The sequence below is a fragment of the Anastrepha ludens genome, chromosome 4 (genome assembly GCF_028408465.1).
Source record: "Anastrepha ludens isolate Willacy chromosome 4, idAnaLude1.1, whole genome shotgun sequence".
Taxonomy (NCBI): Eukaryota; Metazoa; Arthropoda; class Insecta; order Diptera; family Tephritidae; genus Anastrepha; species Anastrepha ludens.
The window spans coordinates 59,383,794-59,402,189 of NC_071500.1; the positions used below are offsets into that span (position 1 = coordinate 59,383,794).

Sequence of the window (18,396 nt, forward strand, 5' to 3'; positions counted from 1 at the left end):
CGTCAATTAAATTTATAGTTTACAGCTGTTTTCCTTAGCTTACGAGTCATTTAGGCGTTTAGATTAATGCCCCTAATATGGACTTGTTTTGCTAAAAAGTGACAGGAAAATATTCTAAGAATCATAAAATTTTCATACATATTCCATTTAAGAGTGACTTTTACTTAAGTACATATATACATATGAGTATATAAGAAAGCAGCTTTTCATTCGATGCAAAACCGATTTAAACCTTTATTTACGGGGCTCTTTTGAAAAGTTCGTGCAAAATCAGAGAGATGGCATCACGGACGCGTAGCGAGGCTATGTTTAATTATTTCTATTCTATCTATTTATTTCTATTCGGTCTATTTCTTCGTGTTTGGCATTCGTTTGAATCGAGGAAGTTGAGCTATTTTGTTTTTCCCTCACGACAATGCACCAGCTCGCGCCTCAGCAGATGTGTAGTTCAAATAGGGATCCAACTATTTTCGCATCCCCCCTATTGTCCAGACATGGCTCGCTTGGATTCTACTATTTGTTCCCCAATTTGATGAAATGGCTAGCAGGAAAAGGATTTTATTCAAAGGAGGAGATGATTGCAGGTACGAATGGCTATTTTTCAGACTTGGACAAATCCTATTATTCGACAAGGATCAACGTTGGGCGAGTTTTATAAGATTTAAAGGAGACTACGTCGAAAAATAAAAAGAGTTTACCCCACACAATTAAGTAGTTTTTTTGCACGAACTTTTCAAACGACCTTCGTACACTATAATTTTTGCTAAAGCAACAAGCTATGGACAGCTTAAGAGGAAGCGTAATTCATATATGCTGAATTCAATAATCACTTTTTTCGAGTTGGGTAGATTGATGATAACCTAGGAAGTATCAGTTCAGTTTATATATCCACAGAATTTACCAGTTTTAACTTTACTTTATTGAAAAGCGTTACTGCAGTTAAAATCCAAGAAATTATTAGATTTAAAATATTTTTGTTGCCAGAACCTTTGCGCATGTCAATTTTTCAGAGATAATTATCGGACATTAAATTTGCAAAGAATAATCAATTATTCGCTCTAAATTATTCGTTCTCTAATAGTTTGAATTTAAAATTTTTGAAAAGTTGACTAAAAAGAATGTCCAAGCATAATACTACTTGTTATATTTGATTAATTAGTTTTGTTATTTGCAACGTTTAAATTCTAAAGATAATTTTCTTGTTTGTTTAAATTGCAGCTAGCAATCAACTGTTTTCGTGCTTGCATTATCGACCGTAAAAATTTATCAAGCGGGAATTTTGAACATTTATAGACATTACCACCATTAAAAATGGTTTACTATGGTAAGATGAAAAGGATTTCTTGAAGTTTTTAGTAAAATGTTTCCAAATTGTTTGCATTTAAAATTTTTTTTGCATTTAAAATTTAATAACCTGAATATGTGAACATATGCTACAAATAAGTGAAGCGCTAAACAAATGAAAATTTAATTATAAAGTATGTTTTCTCTCGAGTGAGAAAGTATAAATAAGTTTCTTAAACAATGTGCCATACTCACCAATGGTTCCTTGAAATAATACTGGTTCTTGGCCAACCACAGCAATGTTGGATCTCAACCAATGAATGTTATATTTTCTTATATCCAACCCATCTAATGTTATTGAGCCAAAAATTAGATCATAGAAGCGTTGCAACAGTTGAATGCAAGTTGATTTTCCACAACCAGATGAGCCAACAAGGGCAACAGTCTGGCCTTTATTTACTTTTAAATTGATGCCTCGATGAATAATCACATCTGGTCGCGAAGGATAGCGAAAGAATACATCTTTAAATTCAATTTCTCCTCGCAGTCCGTAGTTGATTAATTTTCCGTCACTGGATAAGGGATCAATTTTTGATTTGGTGTCGATCACTTTGAAAATATTAGTTGCAGAACCACGGGCTATAGAAAAGGATTCCAAAAATGGTGCAGTGCGTGCGATATTGTCGGCTCCAACGATAATTCCAAAAAATGCCTAAACAATTTTAAAAGGTCAGATTATACGAGTGTACTGTACTTCTCATATTAGTTTCATGCAAAATGGCGTTCAGTTTTATGTATTGTGAAATTCAAAAAAATGGGTTTTTACCTAAAAATCTTCCAGTCAGAAATATAATACACGCCATTAAGATATGTGTGAGGGAATGTCTCCATAGGAGAATGAGAGGAACCCACATTTACATACTTTCAGATGGTGAGAAAGTTTTGAAGGCCGTTCTATTAAAGGTTGAGTACCGCCTTCATCTTCTTAATACGTTAGGGAACTTCAATACAGTATTATTAGGTTGGGTTCCTGGGCATGAGAGATATGAGGAATATCAGCCAATTCGATCATTTGCCTAAAAATTGGCAACAATGCCTCTAATTGGTATACGAGTATAGCCTTTCTTTGAACTAAATAAGGCCACATTAACGAATTTCTTAGAAAAAGGGAGGAGTGGAAAAACGTTGAACACTGGCGAAATTTTATCTGTCAGCGACAAGCAAAGCAATTCCTAACGCTGAATAGAGGAATTTCTGATAAGCTACTTTCACTTAGCAGAGTAGACTCTATACTTTTAACTGGTTACTTTGCATGCCACTGTAGCCTGATATATCACTTAACGAAATTGGTCTTTCAGAGACCATCATCTGCTGATTTTGGGATATGGACACGTCAGGGTACCTAAGCAGGCTTTGCACAATAGATCTCTTTTGATCGCAATGCGCAGAAGCCTAATAATAAAATATATTCTGAAAGACTATACTAATGCTCAGCATTTTATTTAAATATTTCAGACATAGAAGCATTATGTAAACAAAATAGCAAATAACAAACTGTAAGTAATCAAAGATGAAGAAAATAAAAAACAATAATTGTGCGTTAAGACTTTTTTCAAGAATTTTTTTATGGGAGAAATACGGTTGGAGATTTGCAACAAAAATTTTTTTTACTGAATTTAATGCTCAAACTACATGAAGTTTAATGCTATAGTGTGTTATACTTACTATCATTAAAATAGCGGGAGTGTATTCCTTATCTTCCACATTTCTATTGTCTATAATTAAGTTAACACCATACCAAAATGCTCCAGCACAAGAGAGAAAAAGCATTGACTTTAAAACTCCTTCACTGAACCCCGAGAATGCACCCTTCCTTTGACTTGCTTTTCGTGCAGGGATAAGATAGTTATCATAACGTTCCGACTCTTTCCTTTCTGCTCCAAATGCAACAACAGTCCGAATCGAAGTAAGAACTTCCTCAACAATGTTACCAGCTCCCGCGTATGACTCCTGCTCTCTTTTTGTCAGCTTACTTTGATACTAAGTTTTATATGTATATGTATGTGTTGTTATAAAATAAAAAAATTACATTAGCATAAATACTACGAAATTAAATGTAAAACGAGTTTAATTGGTAATTGTATTTACCTTGCCCACAAAGTAGTTCAAAACAATTACGATTGGTATATATGCACTAACTGCCAAAGTGAGCTTCCAGCCATAAGCAAATGATATGCAAACTGTTATGATGAATCCAAATATGAGGTATAAAAAGTGAGCTACTTTTTCAGATATCCCGTCTCTTACTTTCTCTATATCACTGAAAGTAATAAAAAATACACAACAAATAAATTCAGCTATATCACGAACTTCATTGGGAAAAAGTTTCACGGTGAATCTTTCCATTCGCCCAAAATTTCACCCGAAATATTCGAATTATTCGAACATAAGAATATCAACTCTGTCAACTACATGAAAAGTTGAAAATTATAAATTATAGTAGATTAATTGACAATTTTGATAAAATTTAAAATGCAATTTGCAACGAAAGAAAATGTAGAACATCGGGCAGGAGAGAGCTGAGAGACAATTCTACAATTTTTCTGTTTCTGTATCTAAATACTATGTAAATTGAATATTTTAAGGTTTATGGAATATAAGAGGGTAAACAAAGCAGCTTTTAAATATTTGTTAGATGTGCTAACCACTTTATTACTACGCTACATCTACAGTACCCCACTACAAAGTCTCCTATTCGGTAAATCGCTCAACATAGTGTTTCTACTATATGTAACATACATATATGTTTTTCTAAGAAGGGTTAATACTGCAAGAGTATTTGTAAAGATTTTGAAGTTTACCTTGCACAATCATGCTTTCTGAAGTTTTGATTGAACTACATCAGAAGAACCGTGTAATTTTCATAAAGACCTTTACCCAAAACAAACAATGTCCGGCTTTTCCTACATCCTACTTAACAAACTTTATCTACTTAAGTTGTGGTTTCTATTGTTTTCTAATATAAAAATAACTAACTTACGTGTTGAAATTATTTTGTTTACCTCTCAAAACTAAGGAAACAATTATTAAAAATGGTCACTATTGTCGCCCGAAAATTGTATGTCCGATAAGGTAATTTACGTTCGAAAATTAAAAATTTTCGGGTGAAATTCATATGAGGCTAAAAGTGAAGAGTGAAACTCATGATAAGGCTGATTGGCAAACGTTAGCTTTAATAATTTGCACATTGTAAAAAACATTACAAATACACTACTCACTCTATTATTTGTTGCGTAAAGTTTTGCTTGGTGGCCATATCATGCCATTCAATATCCTGTCGAATAACTGTTTCAAATAGTATTTTACGCATGCGTGTAATTTGCCTCAATGCCACAATATTAAAAATATCAACCGATAAAACGCCTGATATGAACATAATTATTGATGCTAATGTCAAAAGAATTCCATACGATATTGAGTCATTATACAACTCCGACATATTCTCTTCTTTGGTTGCATTTGTACTGAAAATGAACTTAGCTATATTTATTGTTATTGTTGGGTATTGAAAACAAAAACTTACAGCATTTTACCACCACCGAATATGGGTAATGCATAGGTTTTGGAACTAGTGCCAATTTGCAATGATCGATCTACTAGCATTGCCGTGAATTCACTATAAACTATCACCACTGCTGGCAATGTAAGTGCTTTTACTATGGACATTACAAAGCCAATAAATAATAAAAAATTTTCAAATAGTGTTGAGAAGCGGTAAAGCTTATAAAAGCTTAAGACTTTTTTGCTTTCATGATCCGACTCATCTGATCCTTCATCTAAAACTGTGGATGTTTGAAAATCATTGTCTTCCTTTTCATTCATTTTTTCGATATTACTTAGGTCTGTCTTCGATATTTGATTCCAATTTCAATATTCAATTTGACGCAATATTCTGAAATTAAAAATAACAAACAACAACTATTATTTATAGTATTGGTAGGTACATAATAGATTATTTAACAGGAAGAGCCAAACCCCAATTTTTAAATAGTATAATTTAATTTATAAAATATATACATATAAATGGTGCTTACACCTTTTTTGGGTGTTTGGCCGAGCTCCTTCTCCTATTTGTGGTGAACGCCTCAATGTTTTTCCACAAATGAGCGCCCTACAGTTGTAGGCTGCCTCCGAATAGCAGATGGTTTTTATGAGGAGCTTTTCCATGGCGAAAATACACTCGGAGGTTTGCCATTGTCTGCCGAGGAGCGACCGCTATTAGAAAAAACTTGTTTCATCACTTGGCATTTTATGCCCCGGGTTTCATACCGGTAGTCACAGACCAACCCATTAGACTACAGCGAGCAATATTAAGATGTTATTAAGGGGGTCTTCTGGTCTCGAGGCCCTGAAATGAAGGGTTTTTTTGGGGATTGATTGTGACAAATCCTGTGAATATTTTTAAAAAATTTTTATTTTATTAAAAAATTAACACCCGCGACCTTGAAATGGCGCTGAAGACGTCCACCTCCAAACGAAACAGGTCTCCATTTTGGTCACGGTTTTTCCACCTGGGTAATCAGAAAGCAAAAATTAGATATGCGTTGTCTTCAGAGTTGCCCTGGTTAAGTTTTCCCGTGACAGATTTTTTTTTTTAAATTTTTTTCAAAAGTTATGCAACAATTTGCAAAAAAAAATTTTTTTTTTATCATTTTTTGAACTTTAAAAGGTTATAAAAATGGAATGAAAAAAAATTTCAAAAATCGTACACGGGGAAACTTAGCGGTAAGTTTTCCGAACCTTTTAAGACCAAAACCATTGAAATCGGAGTATAACTACTATGAAAAGTGTGACCAAAATGCTTAAAAAACACGATTTTCGGGGAAACGCGTTTAAAGATAAAGTTTATGATGAAAACGGCCGGAGGAGGGTACACTTCGGTGCCCAGAAAAATGTGAAAAAATGCGATTTTCAAAAAATCCTTTCTGTGGCGTATTCTCGCATACACATACAACAAAATTATGCAAAAAAAAAAATCGATTTTTTTTTTCGCTGGAGACCAGAAGACCCCCTTAAAGTTCATAAAAGAGTGGTATAATTTGTCGCGTACATATTAAAACTTTTTATGTAGGATTAACATTAGCGTTACACATTTCTGGCCGATTTAAAATTGAGCCTACAAATACGACCAAAATTAGCGTTTGTGTGCCTTTTGAACGAGAGTTAAATATTTTCATTATCGTGTTTGTCCAATCGGAATGAAATATTATATTTTATTTGAGTTGTGGAAACCAAAAAAAAACATGGTGAGAAAAAATTTAAATTTTTAATCATATATTTTATATTTTTATAGTGTTATAGTGGCAATTTTTTCAGGCCGGAAAATGTACAAGATGTCAGTATCAGATCTGCGCTTTACACTTGGACAATGTTGGGAAATATACAAATTTATTTACCAAGTCAATCTTGTGTAGCTCAAAAAATGCGTTTAATTGAAAATAAGTAAAAATCATTTTTCTGACGAAACACATTTTCATCTCGGCGCAAACCAAGTACATCTGAGGATCGTTAAACCCGCACGTGATCGTTGAGAAGCTAATAATAATTGCATTTTCAGAAGTGATAGCTTGAAGTGATGGCCACATAGGCCCATTTTTCTTTGAAAATGCTGCTGGAAACGCCATTTCGGCCAACGGTGGGCGATTCAGAGGCATGATAAATGACTTGGTTTCAGAGGATAGCATGTCACATAGCCCTTTTGCGCGCCAAGCTCGGTAATCGTGTTAGCAGCGATCTCGGCGATGTCAATTGGTCACCTCGGAGCTGCCACTCGACGCAAATTCTAGACCTTTCTTATGGGCCGTCGTGGCGGACCTATATTATGCGAACAATTCCATAATTCCTTCCAAGATTCAGGTCCTTAAAGCTAATCAACTTCAATATATAAAAATATGCAACAATAAAATAAACTCAAAGTAAATGTATTTTATGCATACATAGCAAGACGATTTTCAACAGTTTAAAGGTAGATTGGCAATAAGCAATAATTAAATGTTGATCTTCGACCCCCGCCAGTCAGTACTTTTATTTTATTTGTCAAAATATAATATTTATATACATATAATAATAATAAATTAATAATAGCCTTTCTAACTCTATCAGCGCCAATGATATGGTATGAGGAATACAGTGCAGAAGAAAGGTTTGCTCCTTAAAAAAATGTATCTTAACCGGCCACGACACACAAAATTTGTGGCTAAAATATTAAACGATTACAGATGAAAGAGTTGAAAACCTATTTTCTACATCTAAAGCACTTCGCTGTCGTACGTTCTGATACGCGTGTATTTACACCTTCATTCGCAATCAATTACTTTTATATTCATCACACATTTCTCATGTGAAGCACTCTGCAATTATTGAACTTTGACACTAATTTAAGTTAATTAAAGACAATCTACATTGCATAATACTAAAAGAGTCAATGCATCAAATTTTCACTTGCCAGTTTGCAAATAAGACGAATAAAAATTTATATACGTTACGAACGCTTCATAAAATATACGGCAAAAACGTACTTGTTGTTGTTGTAGAAGCAATACTAAACCCTGTCAGTGCAGTGTAAATTACCGGTCGTCTTCTTCTAACTCATCTAAAGGTAGGCCCAGGAAGCTTGCTGTTGCGACAGGTTGGGTTCAGAGGGAGAGGGGTCTTACATGAGTGGGTGTGGTGGGGCATGTGAAAAGGTGGTTAGTGTCGTGTGGGGTGCCTTCACATGCTGGACATGTGTTTAGTATGTCGGGGCCAATTCAGGATAAGTAGAAGTTCTACGTTACCGGAAAGACTCTGGGTTTTTCGCGACCAAGGGCTGCCACCCCAGTAAACTAGCCCTGTCTAGTGAACCGTATCTTACCCCTCCCTCTAATAAAAATATACTGTTGTTGTTGTTTTAGCAGCATAAACATTCCCCATGCATATATGGGGAATGCTGCTGAAGTAACAGTCCTTTGCCGGATATAAGTCCGGGTCGTTCCAGTAACGTAGAACCGACTGTCGTGGGAACGTAAAAATAATATACTCGTATGCCCTGGTTATAAGCATACAAGTTCATATTTTTAGTAAATATCTGAGAACCACCGTTTCATAGAAAATTTGGGTACAGATTATAAATACATTTTTTATCATATATGAACCATATATTAGAATTTAAAAATATTTTACGAGATCTGAAATGTTTAATCAACGATTTCTCAATCTGTATGTCGAACTAATCGCACGGTAACTTTTAAAACTTGTGTCAGTGTTATTAAATGAAATTTAAATATTTAAATATTCGATGTAGGTTATATTTTTATATTTTACAACAAAATCATTATCCAAAATAACTTTTTTAACTTCCCACTAATCAAAACAAAAAACAAAAATTTGTACTCGTAGATAATAATTGGTCCGTACATCCTTTGTTTAGCCGAGCTCCTCCTCCAATTTGTTTTGTACATCTTGATGTTGTTCTACACTAATGGAGATACCTACATTTCTAGGCCCACTCCGAACGGTAAAACTATTTTTTATGAGGACCTCTTTTCATGCCAGGAACACATTCGGAGGTCTGCCATTGCCTGACGAGGGGCGACCATTATTAGAAAGAACGTTTTATACCATTTGATGCTTCATGCATATTGGGTCTCGAACCCGAGCTCTAGTAAATGTTAGCAACGCTCAAACTCACTCAGCTACGATGGCTGCAATTACGATGGCTGATATACGATACACTCCGCCTTTTAAATAAAAATTCTTAAACACATACTTTTTTTACATTCTGTAGCAATATTTATTAGGAGTCAAATAAATAAAAGGTTCTTCATTTAAACGTACCACAAACCTGCTATATTATTGAGAAAACAAGAAATCTAACTTTCGCTATTTCGGTTCAAAGCACTGCTTCTAAAACAAAAAGATCATTCAGAAAAAGAATGAAACGTGTGTGTAATGTAAGATCAATACTCGTAGTAAGTCCAACCATCAGATTTATTTACCTAAAATCTGGTTTGGCATCGAAACAAGGGCATATTCAAACTCTGAAACGGGAATTCGAGACCATTATTCTATAACAACGTTACGTAACTGTTTTACCGACGAGAAAGGCCGAGGATCATGATGGTCACTCTAATATTTGAAGCCAACTTCTAATGGCGCGTGACGCCCATATGACAGCGATATCTTGCTAAAAGATGGCATTAGTGTCTAGAAGATTCTTCAAAAAGTTAAGCAAAACTTCGTCCAACAAATTTATGTAACATTCTAAGTTTATACGTCCCCCTGAAACCCGCCAAAATCATCCGGACCCTTCAATTCAGGTCAGTAGGAATTAAACTCATTATATCTATATACATACCTATGTATATAATTGGCGCGTACACCCTTTTTAGGTGTTTGGCCGAGCTCCTGCTCCTATTTGTGGTGTGCGTCTTGATATTGTTCCAAAAATGGAGGGACCTACAGTTTCAAGCCGACTCCGAACGGCAGATATTTTTATGAGGAGTTTTTTCATAGCTGAAATAAACTCGGAGGTTTGCCATTGCCTGCCGAGAGGCGCCGTTAAGGCCTGTTAAATTTTTCGGACCGAAAGTATTATATTTCTCACTCATCGGCCCACGGGCATATGGTTTTTTGAAAATTTTAATTTGCCACGTTTATGTGACTTCATCAAGTCTGATTTTGTCTTCAACTAGTCGATTACTACCGGCTAAAATTTATTGCACTCGACTTTTGCGCACTGGTAGATTTAAAGTACTCGCGCATTTTTTTCTAGACCAACCCGAATTATAGCGCCTTTTTGTCGCGGAGTTAACTTTTGGTTATTCTTCTTTTACCGATTTGTCTTATACTTTTCCTTAAGTTATGCGATATTATCTATTGCTTAGACCAAGCGTTTAAAGTTAATAGCAATTTGTATTTTAATCATGGCATGGACCTAGGCGATTTTTCCATACACATATAGTGTTTATCCTTTTGGAATGAATACTTTTTTTAAGAATTTATGGCGTATTGAAATATTTAATAACTAAATAAAATCAAAACTTTAAAATTACTAAACATGCAAACTTTATGCATTTTATGCCAAACTCACTCATTTGTTGACGCAAAAATGACTGCCTTTAATTCAATTTCTCAACAAAACTAACTCCTAAACGAAAAATATAAAAATTACGAAATTTTTGAACAAAAATAATCAAAATGCAAAACTTTGAGAGCGAAAACAAGACACCGTTATCATTGAAACAAATATTAACAGCATAAATGCCAGTAAAAACCTTTAATTGAATTTCAAACAATTTGACATCTCATTTTGAATATTATAAAACACTTTCTTCCATGTTAAATTTCTTCCATAAAAATTTTTGTTATTATTATTATTTTTTTTTTTAACGGCCACTATTTATTTTCGTCTTACCTAGTTTAGGCTCTAGTTTCAGTTCCAAATTATAGATCTGGCGTACACGACTACTTTCCACAAACTGATCATTTATTGACGATAGAGAAGTTGCCCAAGTCTTTGCAGTCCGCAATAATATTCGATTGATTCAATCAACCCATAGCCATGTACGCTCATACTCAAGCTTCAAACAATAAAGCTAAATTAATTTGCTTGCTGTAGACAATTAACTAAATTTCAAGAAAATATGTAAGAATTGATGATTAACTTTACTCCATTGGATATTTTAAGCTCCGGTTACAGGTACGGGGGGATGGGTGTGCAGTTCACCCTTTTCTCTCATCTGATATGCCTTTGTTTTTTCGTCAACAATAAGAGCTGATCTTCCTTTGTTTATTTAGTTTTGATTAAAGCTTCAATTAGATATAAGTTTCACAATACGCCAAATCTTGGAAAAGACCCATGAAAGGAGAATCGACACACACCATCTTTTCGTCAACTTCAAAGCTACATTCGACAGTACGCAAAGGCGTTACTTGTATGCCGCGATGTCTGAATTTGGTATCCCCGCAAAACTAATACGGCTATGCAAGATGACGTTGCTCAACACCAGCAGCGCCGCCAGAAATGGGAAGGACCTCTCCGAGCCGTTTGATACCAAACGAGGTTTCAGACAGGGTGACTCGCTGTCGTGTGACTTTTTTAACCTGAAGTTGGAGAGGATCGTACGAGCCGCAGAACTTAATCGCTCAGGCACAATTTTTTATAAGAGCGTACAATTGTTGGCGTATGCCGATAATATCGACATCATCGGCCTTAACAACCGCGCTGTTAGTTCTGCCTTCTCCAAACTGGATAAAGAGTCAAAGCGAATGGGTCTGGTGGTGAACGAGGACAAAACGAAGTACCTCCTGTCATCAAACAAACAGTCGGCGCACTTGCGTATCGGCACCCACGTCACTGTTGACAGTTATGATTTCGAGGTTGTAAAGGACTTCGTATACTTAGGAACCAGCATTAACACCGATAACAATGTCAGCCTTGAAATCCAACGTAGAATCTCTCTTGCCAACAAGTGCTACTTTGGACTAAGTAGGCAATTGAGTAGTAAAGTCCTCTCTCCACGAACAAAACTAACACTCTACAAGACTCTCATCATCTCGAAGTTATTGAAATATTCTACTGAGCCCAATACTTTACGCTTCTGATTATATAATATGTATGTGAGCATTAACTTCTTGTTTTTTCAATGTTCCACGGTAACACAGATTCGAGAGGTCCAACTTTCAAAGACTGCGGTCAATTGTCTGGGTTATGTTCACTTTAACACTAGATTTACCAGTTGTTTGAATATACCTGATTCTAGCAAAACTAATAAAAATGACTGGTCTTTAAAAGAAGTGCTTAGCGAGGCGTCGAGCCTTTATTTACCTTTAAAAGTGACAAAATAAGTTGAATAATATTCATTTTAAGACATAAAAAGATTTATTGGCATTATCAATTAATCGTAACAACAATAATAATAATAATAATACGGCAGGTATGCAAATTCGAATTTTCAAATACGCAGCAGGTTTCATTCGTTTTGCCGTTTTCAGAACCTAGTGATAACTACAATATAAAAAATAAGTTGAAGCAAAGAGCCACCACACGTCATGCATCAGAATCATGGTCTTTTCCGCATTCATATATTTTGCCTCGAAAAAATGTTGCAGTACTATCAATTGTTGAGCTGCCCCACTGCACTTTTATCACATAGAAACTTGCACCAGTCTACTTCACTGGTACTGGTATAAGTGTCAATATATATTTGATACTTATTTAAACCATAAGTCTCTTTACTTAAACATCTATAAAATTAACTCTCTAATAGCTTAACTTTTGTAGTAAACAAATAATCTTATTAGAGTAGTGAGCCGTAAGCCCTGACAGCTAGTGCTCCTTTTTTTTATTGTAAAATAATAATTTATTGTTATTTTCCATATATTAAATAAATAAATAAAATATTTGATACGAATATGTATATGTACATATGTATATAAAATAACAGAAAACGGAAAAAATATTAAATGCAGCAAGAATTTTGAATTTAAATTGCAAAGGCAGCCATTTTGACTGGTCTGGTAAATTTACGTGAAAGGCATCGGTCAATTACCGCTTATTGGCATAGATCTACGGCTTCAGAAAACTCCGCGGGAAGAAAAGTCCAGTGTAGTCCAATCACACGATCCTGGTAGTAAATTCACGTCACCTCCATGAGATATAACCAAAACCTTAACTCACGTATAATGTATAAGTAGTTAATCATTTGCACGTGCTACTCCATCGTTCAACATATCAAAACAACATGGCCTCCACAACCTGCCAACATCGACTCGTCCCTATTAAAAACCCCATCCTCATGGTTGCGCCCATGTACATAGCTGACTCTTTATTATATGGAAGACTAATTAAACAAGATTTTATCAAAATTTCATTAATGTATTATTTATTTTTATTTATAGCACGGCGGTCGCCGTAGCCGAATAGATGGAGTTATCAACAACTGATACAAATAGTATTTTCTAATAGCGGTCGCCCCTCGGCAGACAAGGGCAAACCTCCGAGCGTATTTCTGTCATGAAAAAGCTCCTCAGAAAAAACCATCTGCCGTTCGGAGGCGGCATTAAATTGTAGGTCCCTCCATTTGTGGAAAAACATCAATACGCACACCACAGATCGGAGAAGGAGCTCGGCCAAACACAAACAAATAAGGTATAAGTGCAAATTATATATATCTAGTTGAAAATGTCCAATATACGTAACTAAGAAATAGTTTTCCAATGCATTGTATGATTAATTACAGTCCAACTGTACATTTCTTAAGACTGCAAGAATGAACATGTAAAAATAGTTTACAAGAAAAGTAGTTTGAGAAAGCACGTATAACAGTAATAGGATCCAAAGGACTTTTAGGTCGAAGCGTCGATCATTAGGCACACTACAGTTACAAAATTATTATTAATATACTGAGAAAATGGCGAATTAAAGTTATTCCTTTTAGTATCCTGTAAAATCTATTAATCTCATGAAGCATATTTTTTTAGGTTTTCCGGAAAAAAAATTGGTGTCACATATTCGTATAAATTTTAATGTTACTACTTCTCTCCCTTTTCTCTATGCATTGCTCACATCTTCTAGCTCAAATTTTTTTCAAACAAACTAAAATATAGATTGCATGAAAAATTCAAGTTTCGTTTTTGTTGTTATACTTAAAACGTTGTTTTTTATATATCATACTAAAAAATACTTTGCTTATTCGTAAAGGCTGATGACAAACGAAATCGAAAGCCGCATCCTTCTATTCTATCATCCTTGCAGAATGCCAACCTTTATAATTGTAATAGACTGCTGCTGGATAAACTTCTGTGTGACACCCCTCTGAAACCTTCACGTTACACCAATTCCCTTATAAAGAGCACACTTTCTTACCAATAGCTACTCACACTTGAGGGAAACCCAATGACTCAAAATCATTTAAATACTTACTTAATTAAATTTCAGACCTCATGGCAAAACTAAATTTAAATGCAGCAAACAGTGCTTTTACCGATTACGAACATATTTGCAATTGTGTTGTTCTCTGCCGAAGTATCAACGGCGTACATAACAACTGCAATTCGGTTTTTTCCAATGTAAATGTCTTCCGATAGTCAGTGTTTCTCCTCTCGAGACCTTTTAGCATATTAAACAATTTTTAAAAAGATGCACGCATATTCGGAAATTATTAAAAAAATGCATCGCAATTCCGCTGGCAATCAACTCCGCAATATTATACTGACTATTTTGTGCATCGGGGAGGATGGTTCTGTGCGTAGTCCACGCAAGTGGGGAAAACCCCTGATCGGCATTCACTTGGGAGTGGCCAGGACGATTCTTCTGCATATGGTCCAAGCAGCTCACAACTTCCGAGCTCCACCCAAGTATCTCTAGGTAGCTTCCAAACATTCGTTTGAGAGCGAGGTAAAGTGAAAAGGCGAAGCAATCCAGGATATTCGGTTGTGCCCTGGGTTTGTGACCCGACACATAAAAACACCGATTCCAGTGACAATATCAGACCTCGTATGAAACCCTGACTTAAACGCTATCCAGGAAATGAGATGGAAGGACAAGGTGAATACAAGCAAGTGAGTGACGATATTTACTACAGCTGCCATGCAGAGAGGCGCGAATTGGGATGCGGATTACGGGTACGTGGGAAGCTTCGAGAAAAGTTTCGAGGTTCACAGCCGTGAGTAAAAAACTTTCCACGATCCGTATCAAGGCTAAGACGGCGACAACGCGAGCCGTGCACAAAAAATACTACTACAACACTACTCGCAGTGTACCGGGCCAGGAATGATGCCAAAAAATATTATGAGCAAGTCAAACGTCTGACCGAAGGTTTCAAGTCCAGAGTATCTTCTTGTAAAGATGAAAATGGAAATCTGGTTACAGATACGAATCTGATACTGGGATTATGGAGGGAACATTTCTCTAAATTACTGGCTGATGATGGTGCTACCAATACTGCAGCTAGGGAAATGAACCCGCTAGCACTAATTGAAGACGACGGGGTGGATGTTTCCCCACCTAGCTATGACGAGGTCAGAGTCGCTATCCAGCGGCTGAAGAACAATAAATCAGCCGGAGCAGATGGACTCCCAGCAGAACTGTTCAAGGCCGGTGGCAATGGACTGATTGGCTGATATGGCTAGGAGAAAACTTGCCCAATGATTAAAATCTCAGTCGATTATAACGCTGCTTTCGATAGCCCGATAAGGAATCGCCTATATGCCACAATGCCTGAGTTCGGTATTACCTCGAAACTGATTCGGCTTTGCAAAATGACATTGAACAAAACGTCCAGTTCTGTCAAGGTAGAAAACGACCTCCCGCAAACTTTCAATAGCGAGCGAGGTTTCAGACAAGGTGATCCACTAACGTGCAACCTCTTCACCTTCCTCATGGAAGGGGTACTGCGAAGAGTCGGTGTTCATCAAAATTGTACTATTTCCCCCAAAAGTGTCCAACTCCTTGCATATGCTAATGACATTGGGAAATGCAAGCGAGATTTTACCGCAGCATTTCCGCTATCGAAAGAGAGTCAAATAGAGTGGGTCTAGCGGATACCGAGGCCAAGACGAAGCTGTCCACTAGGCAAGCTCCAGCAAAGAATATGTTCGGATGGCAAGTTAGAGGATAACGGGGAAGACCATGCCTCCTCCTCATCGCTTGGTGTAATAAATTGGAGAAGGCGCGCGCAAAGCACAGACGCCTGGTAAGACTTGTTACAGTCGACCTTAATCCGGTAAAGGGTTGCGATCCCTGCTGAGGCTATATATGTAAGTAAGTAAGTTTTCGTGCATCGTTTGAGCAAGAAACCAACATTTCATTGATTGACGCTTAGCATAAAATAATTTCTCCATGATTTCCATTAAATATAGAATATTTAAAAAGAATAATACAATTTTTATTACTACATAAGACATTTTTAAATTCTTGCGCGATTAATAATAATATAAAAACAGCAATAAGCAATAAGGCAAAACCAGCTGTTGTATAAATCTCTGACAGTAGTGTGAACCGATATTTTAACATTTTGAAAGTGCCTACTTCACTTATTTATTTATCAAACACACAACCATTAGCTATTTTACAACGTTTGGCCTTAGTTCTAAGAGCTTAAAAATAACATTAAAATTAGAGTCGTTTTAGAGAAAAAGATTCCACAAAGGTAAATAGTAGGCTGTAAAAAGTGGAAGTAGAAGGAAAAGAACAAGGAAACATTAGAAGAACACGGGTACAAAATGGAAATGTATGTGCATATTAGAAACTTAGTGCGTAAAATAATGTAGGAGCTTATTTTCAAACCTTAATGAACTGATCTTTTCCGGCAGATTGTTCCAAAGACGAACAGCAAAAACGAAGAACTGACGTTCAGATACAAGGCAACTGTAAGTAAGTAAGTAAGTTAAGTGATCGGACCGATCTAGTGAATTGCAGCATGTATCTTTTTCTGTGATGTTTTGAATCTGAGAGTACAGCTAAGGACAAATATATCGTGGCGGGTTCCCCAAACCAGTAGAATAGCATCAAATAAAATCAACTAAAATCAAAATGAAATAAAGTCAAATAAAATGAAATAAAATCAAGTAAAATCAAATAAAATCAAGTAAAATCAAATAAAATCAAATAAAATAAAATAAAATCAAATCAACTTAAATCAAATAAAATCAATTAAAATCATATAAAATCAAGTAAAATCAAATCAACTAAAATCAAGTAAAATTAAGTAAAATCAAGTAAAATCAAATAAAATCAAATAAAACCAAATAAAATCAACTAAAATCAAATAAAATCAAGTAAAATAAAATAAAATCAAATAAAATCAACTAAAAGCAAATAAAATCATTAAAATCAGCTAAAATCAATTGCAATTCGTTATTATTGCTACAGTGGATTTTGATAAGCCATGCTCGTCGAGGTGATTTTTTTTATCTAAATTGCTTCTCCTCACATGTATCTTTTTCTGTGATGTTTTGAATCGAGAGTACAGCTTAGCACAGATATATCGTGGCGGGTTCCCCAAACCAGTAGAATAAAGCTGGAACAAATCAGTTATCTGGAACCAAAAATTTAAGTATTATTGCGTTAATAAATGGTATAAACTAGTTAAGTATCGACTCTTAACTCACTAAATATTTTCGCAGCCTATCTCTCTAACAACAGCGGTGTATGCAGACGATTCCAATGTCTCTATTATATAAATTAGAAGTTGCTCTATAAGTATAATGCGGCAATCAAAGTCGTAAGGCGCATTCTATTCCACTTCGCCAGCAAATCTAAAGTTAAAAAAAAAATTTTATTTGCAAAATTTAACTATTATGCCTATTAATAATGCAATTTAGTCCAAACCTACGATGATGGGCATTAGAACCCCCACGAGTTGTATAGGACTTGCAAAAATGTTAATTTTTCTTCCCACCTAAGCATTTTCAAATAACTTGGGAATAAAAATTGAAATATTGAAAAAATACTGGGTATCTACCTGTAGTGAGAAAAACCCAGCCAGGACTTAAATTTCAAAAATGCACCAAAATATGTATGATATCATCCACTAATAGCTCTAAAAGTAATAAAGGGTCTTTCAAAAGTGACGTCTAGATGTCACTAGTGAATAATCTCTTTTTATGCCAATATTTGACAAATAGAGCGTTATACATATATAACCACGATATGAGATAGGGATAAAACCACGCCTTAAAGTTATTGAAACTTATGAAAATGGTAGATCTTTAAGAACAACATATCGCAAAATTCGTGATTTTAAATATAAATATAATAGCCGAATGAGTCGACAATGCAAATGTTAGGTTAGGTTGGCCTGGTTGGCATTAAGCCACTCATAGACCTTTTGGTCCCTAGCGATACCAGATGGAGACTGAACACTACGAATACTGAAAGTAGACATCATGTAGGATGTCAACGTTTTTAGCGAATTTAAGCAGAGCTGGGGGATCCGCTTTTGAGACGTCCTCCACACCCTTAAACAGTGGAGCTCGCAGACATTTTAAACGCGTTTTTAATAATGCCGGACAAATGGACAAAAGTGTTGTAAAGTTTCCTCAACATCCTCTCTGGATCTCGTGCGCATG

At 35.5% G+C, this 18,396-nt stretch overlaps 1 protein-coding gene across 1 annotated transcript in view; it reads right to left on the minus strand.

Annotated features, from left to right (window-relative positions):
- The window catches only part of LOC128862529 (multidrug resistance protein homolog 65), a 26,854-nt gene extending 16,057 nt beyond the window's left edge, over positions 1-10,797 (minus strand). The window contains exons 1-6 of the mRNA XM_054101211.1: positions 10,739-10,797; positions 4,868-5,236; positions 4,563-4,808; positions 3,433-3,604; positions 3,010-3,324; positions 1,540-1,996 (exon numbers count right to left, since the gene is read on the minus strand). Coding sequence (XP_053957186.1) covers positions 1,540-1,996; positions 3,010-3,324; positions 3,433-3,604; positions 4,563-4,808; positions 4,868-5,166 — 1,489 coding nt within the window. The 5' untranslated portion in view covers positions 5,167-5,236; positions 10,739-10,797. The remainder of the gene's footprint in view (positions 1-1,539; positions 1,997-3,009; positions 3,325-3,432; positions 3,605-4,562; positions 4,809-4,867; positions 5,237-10,738) is intronic.
- Positions 10,798-18,396: the final 7,599 nt, after the last annotated feature.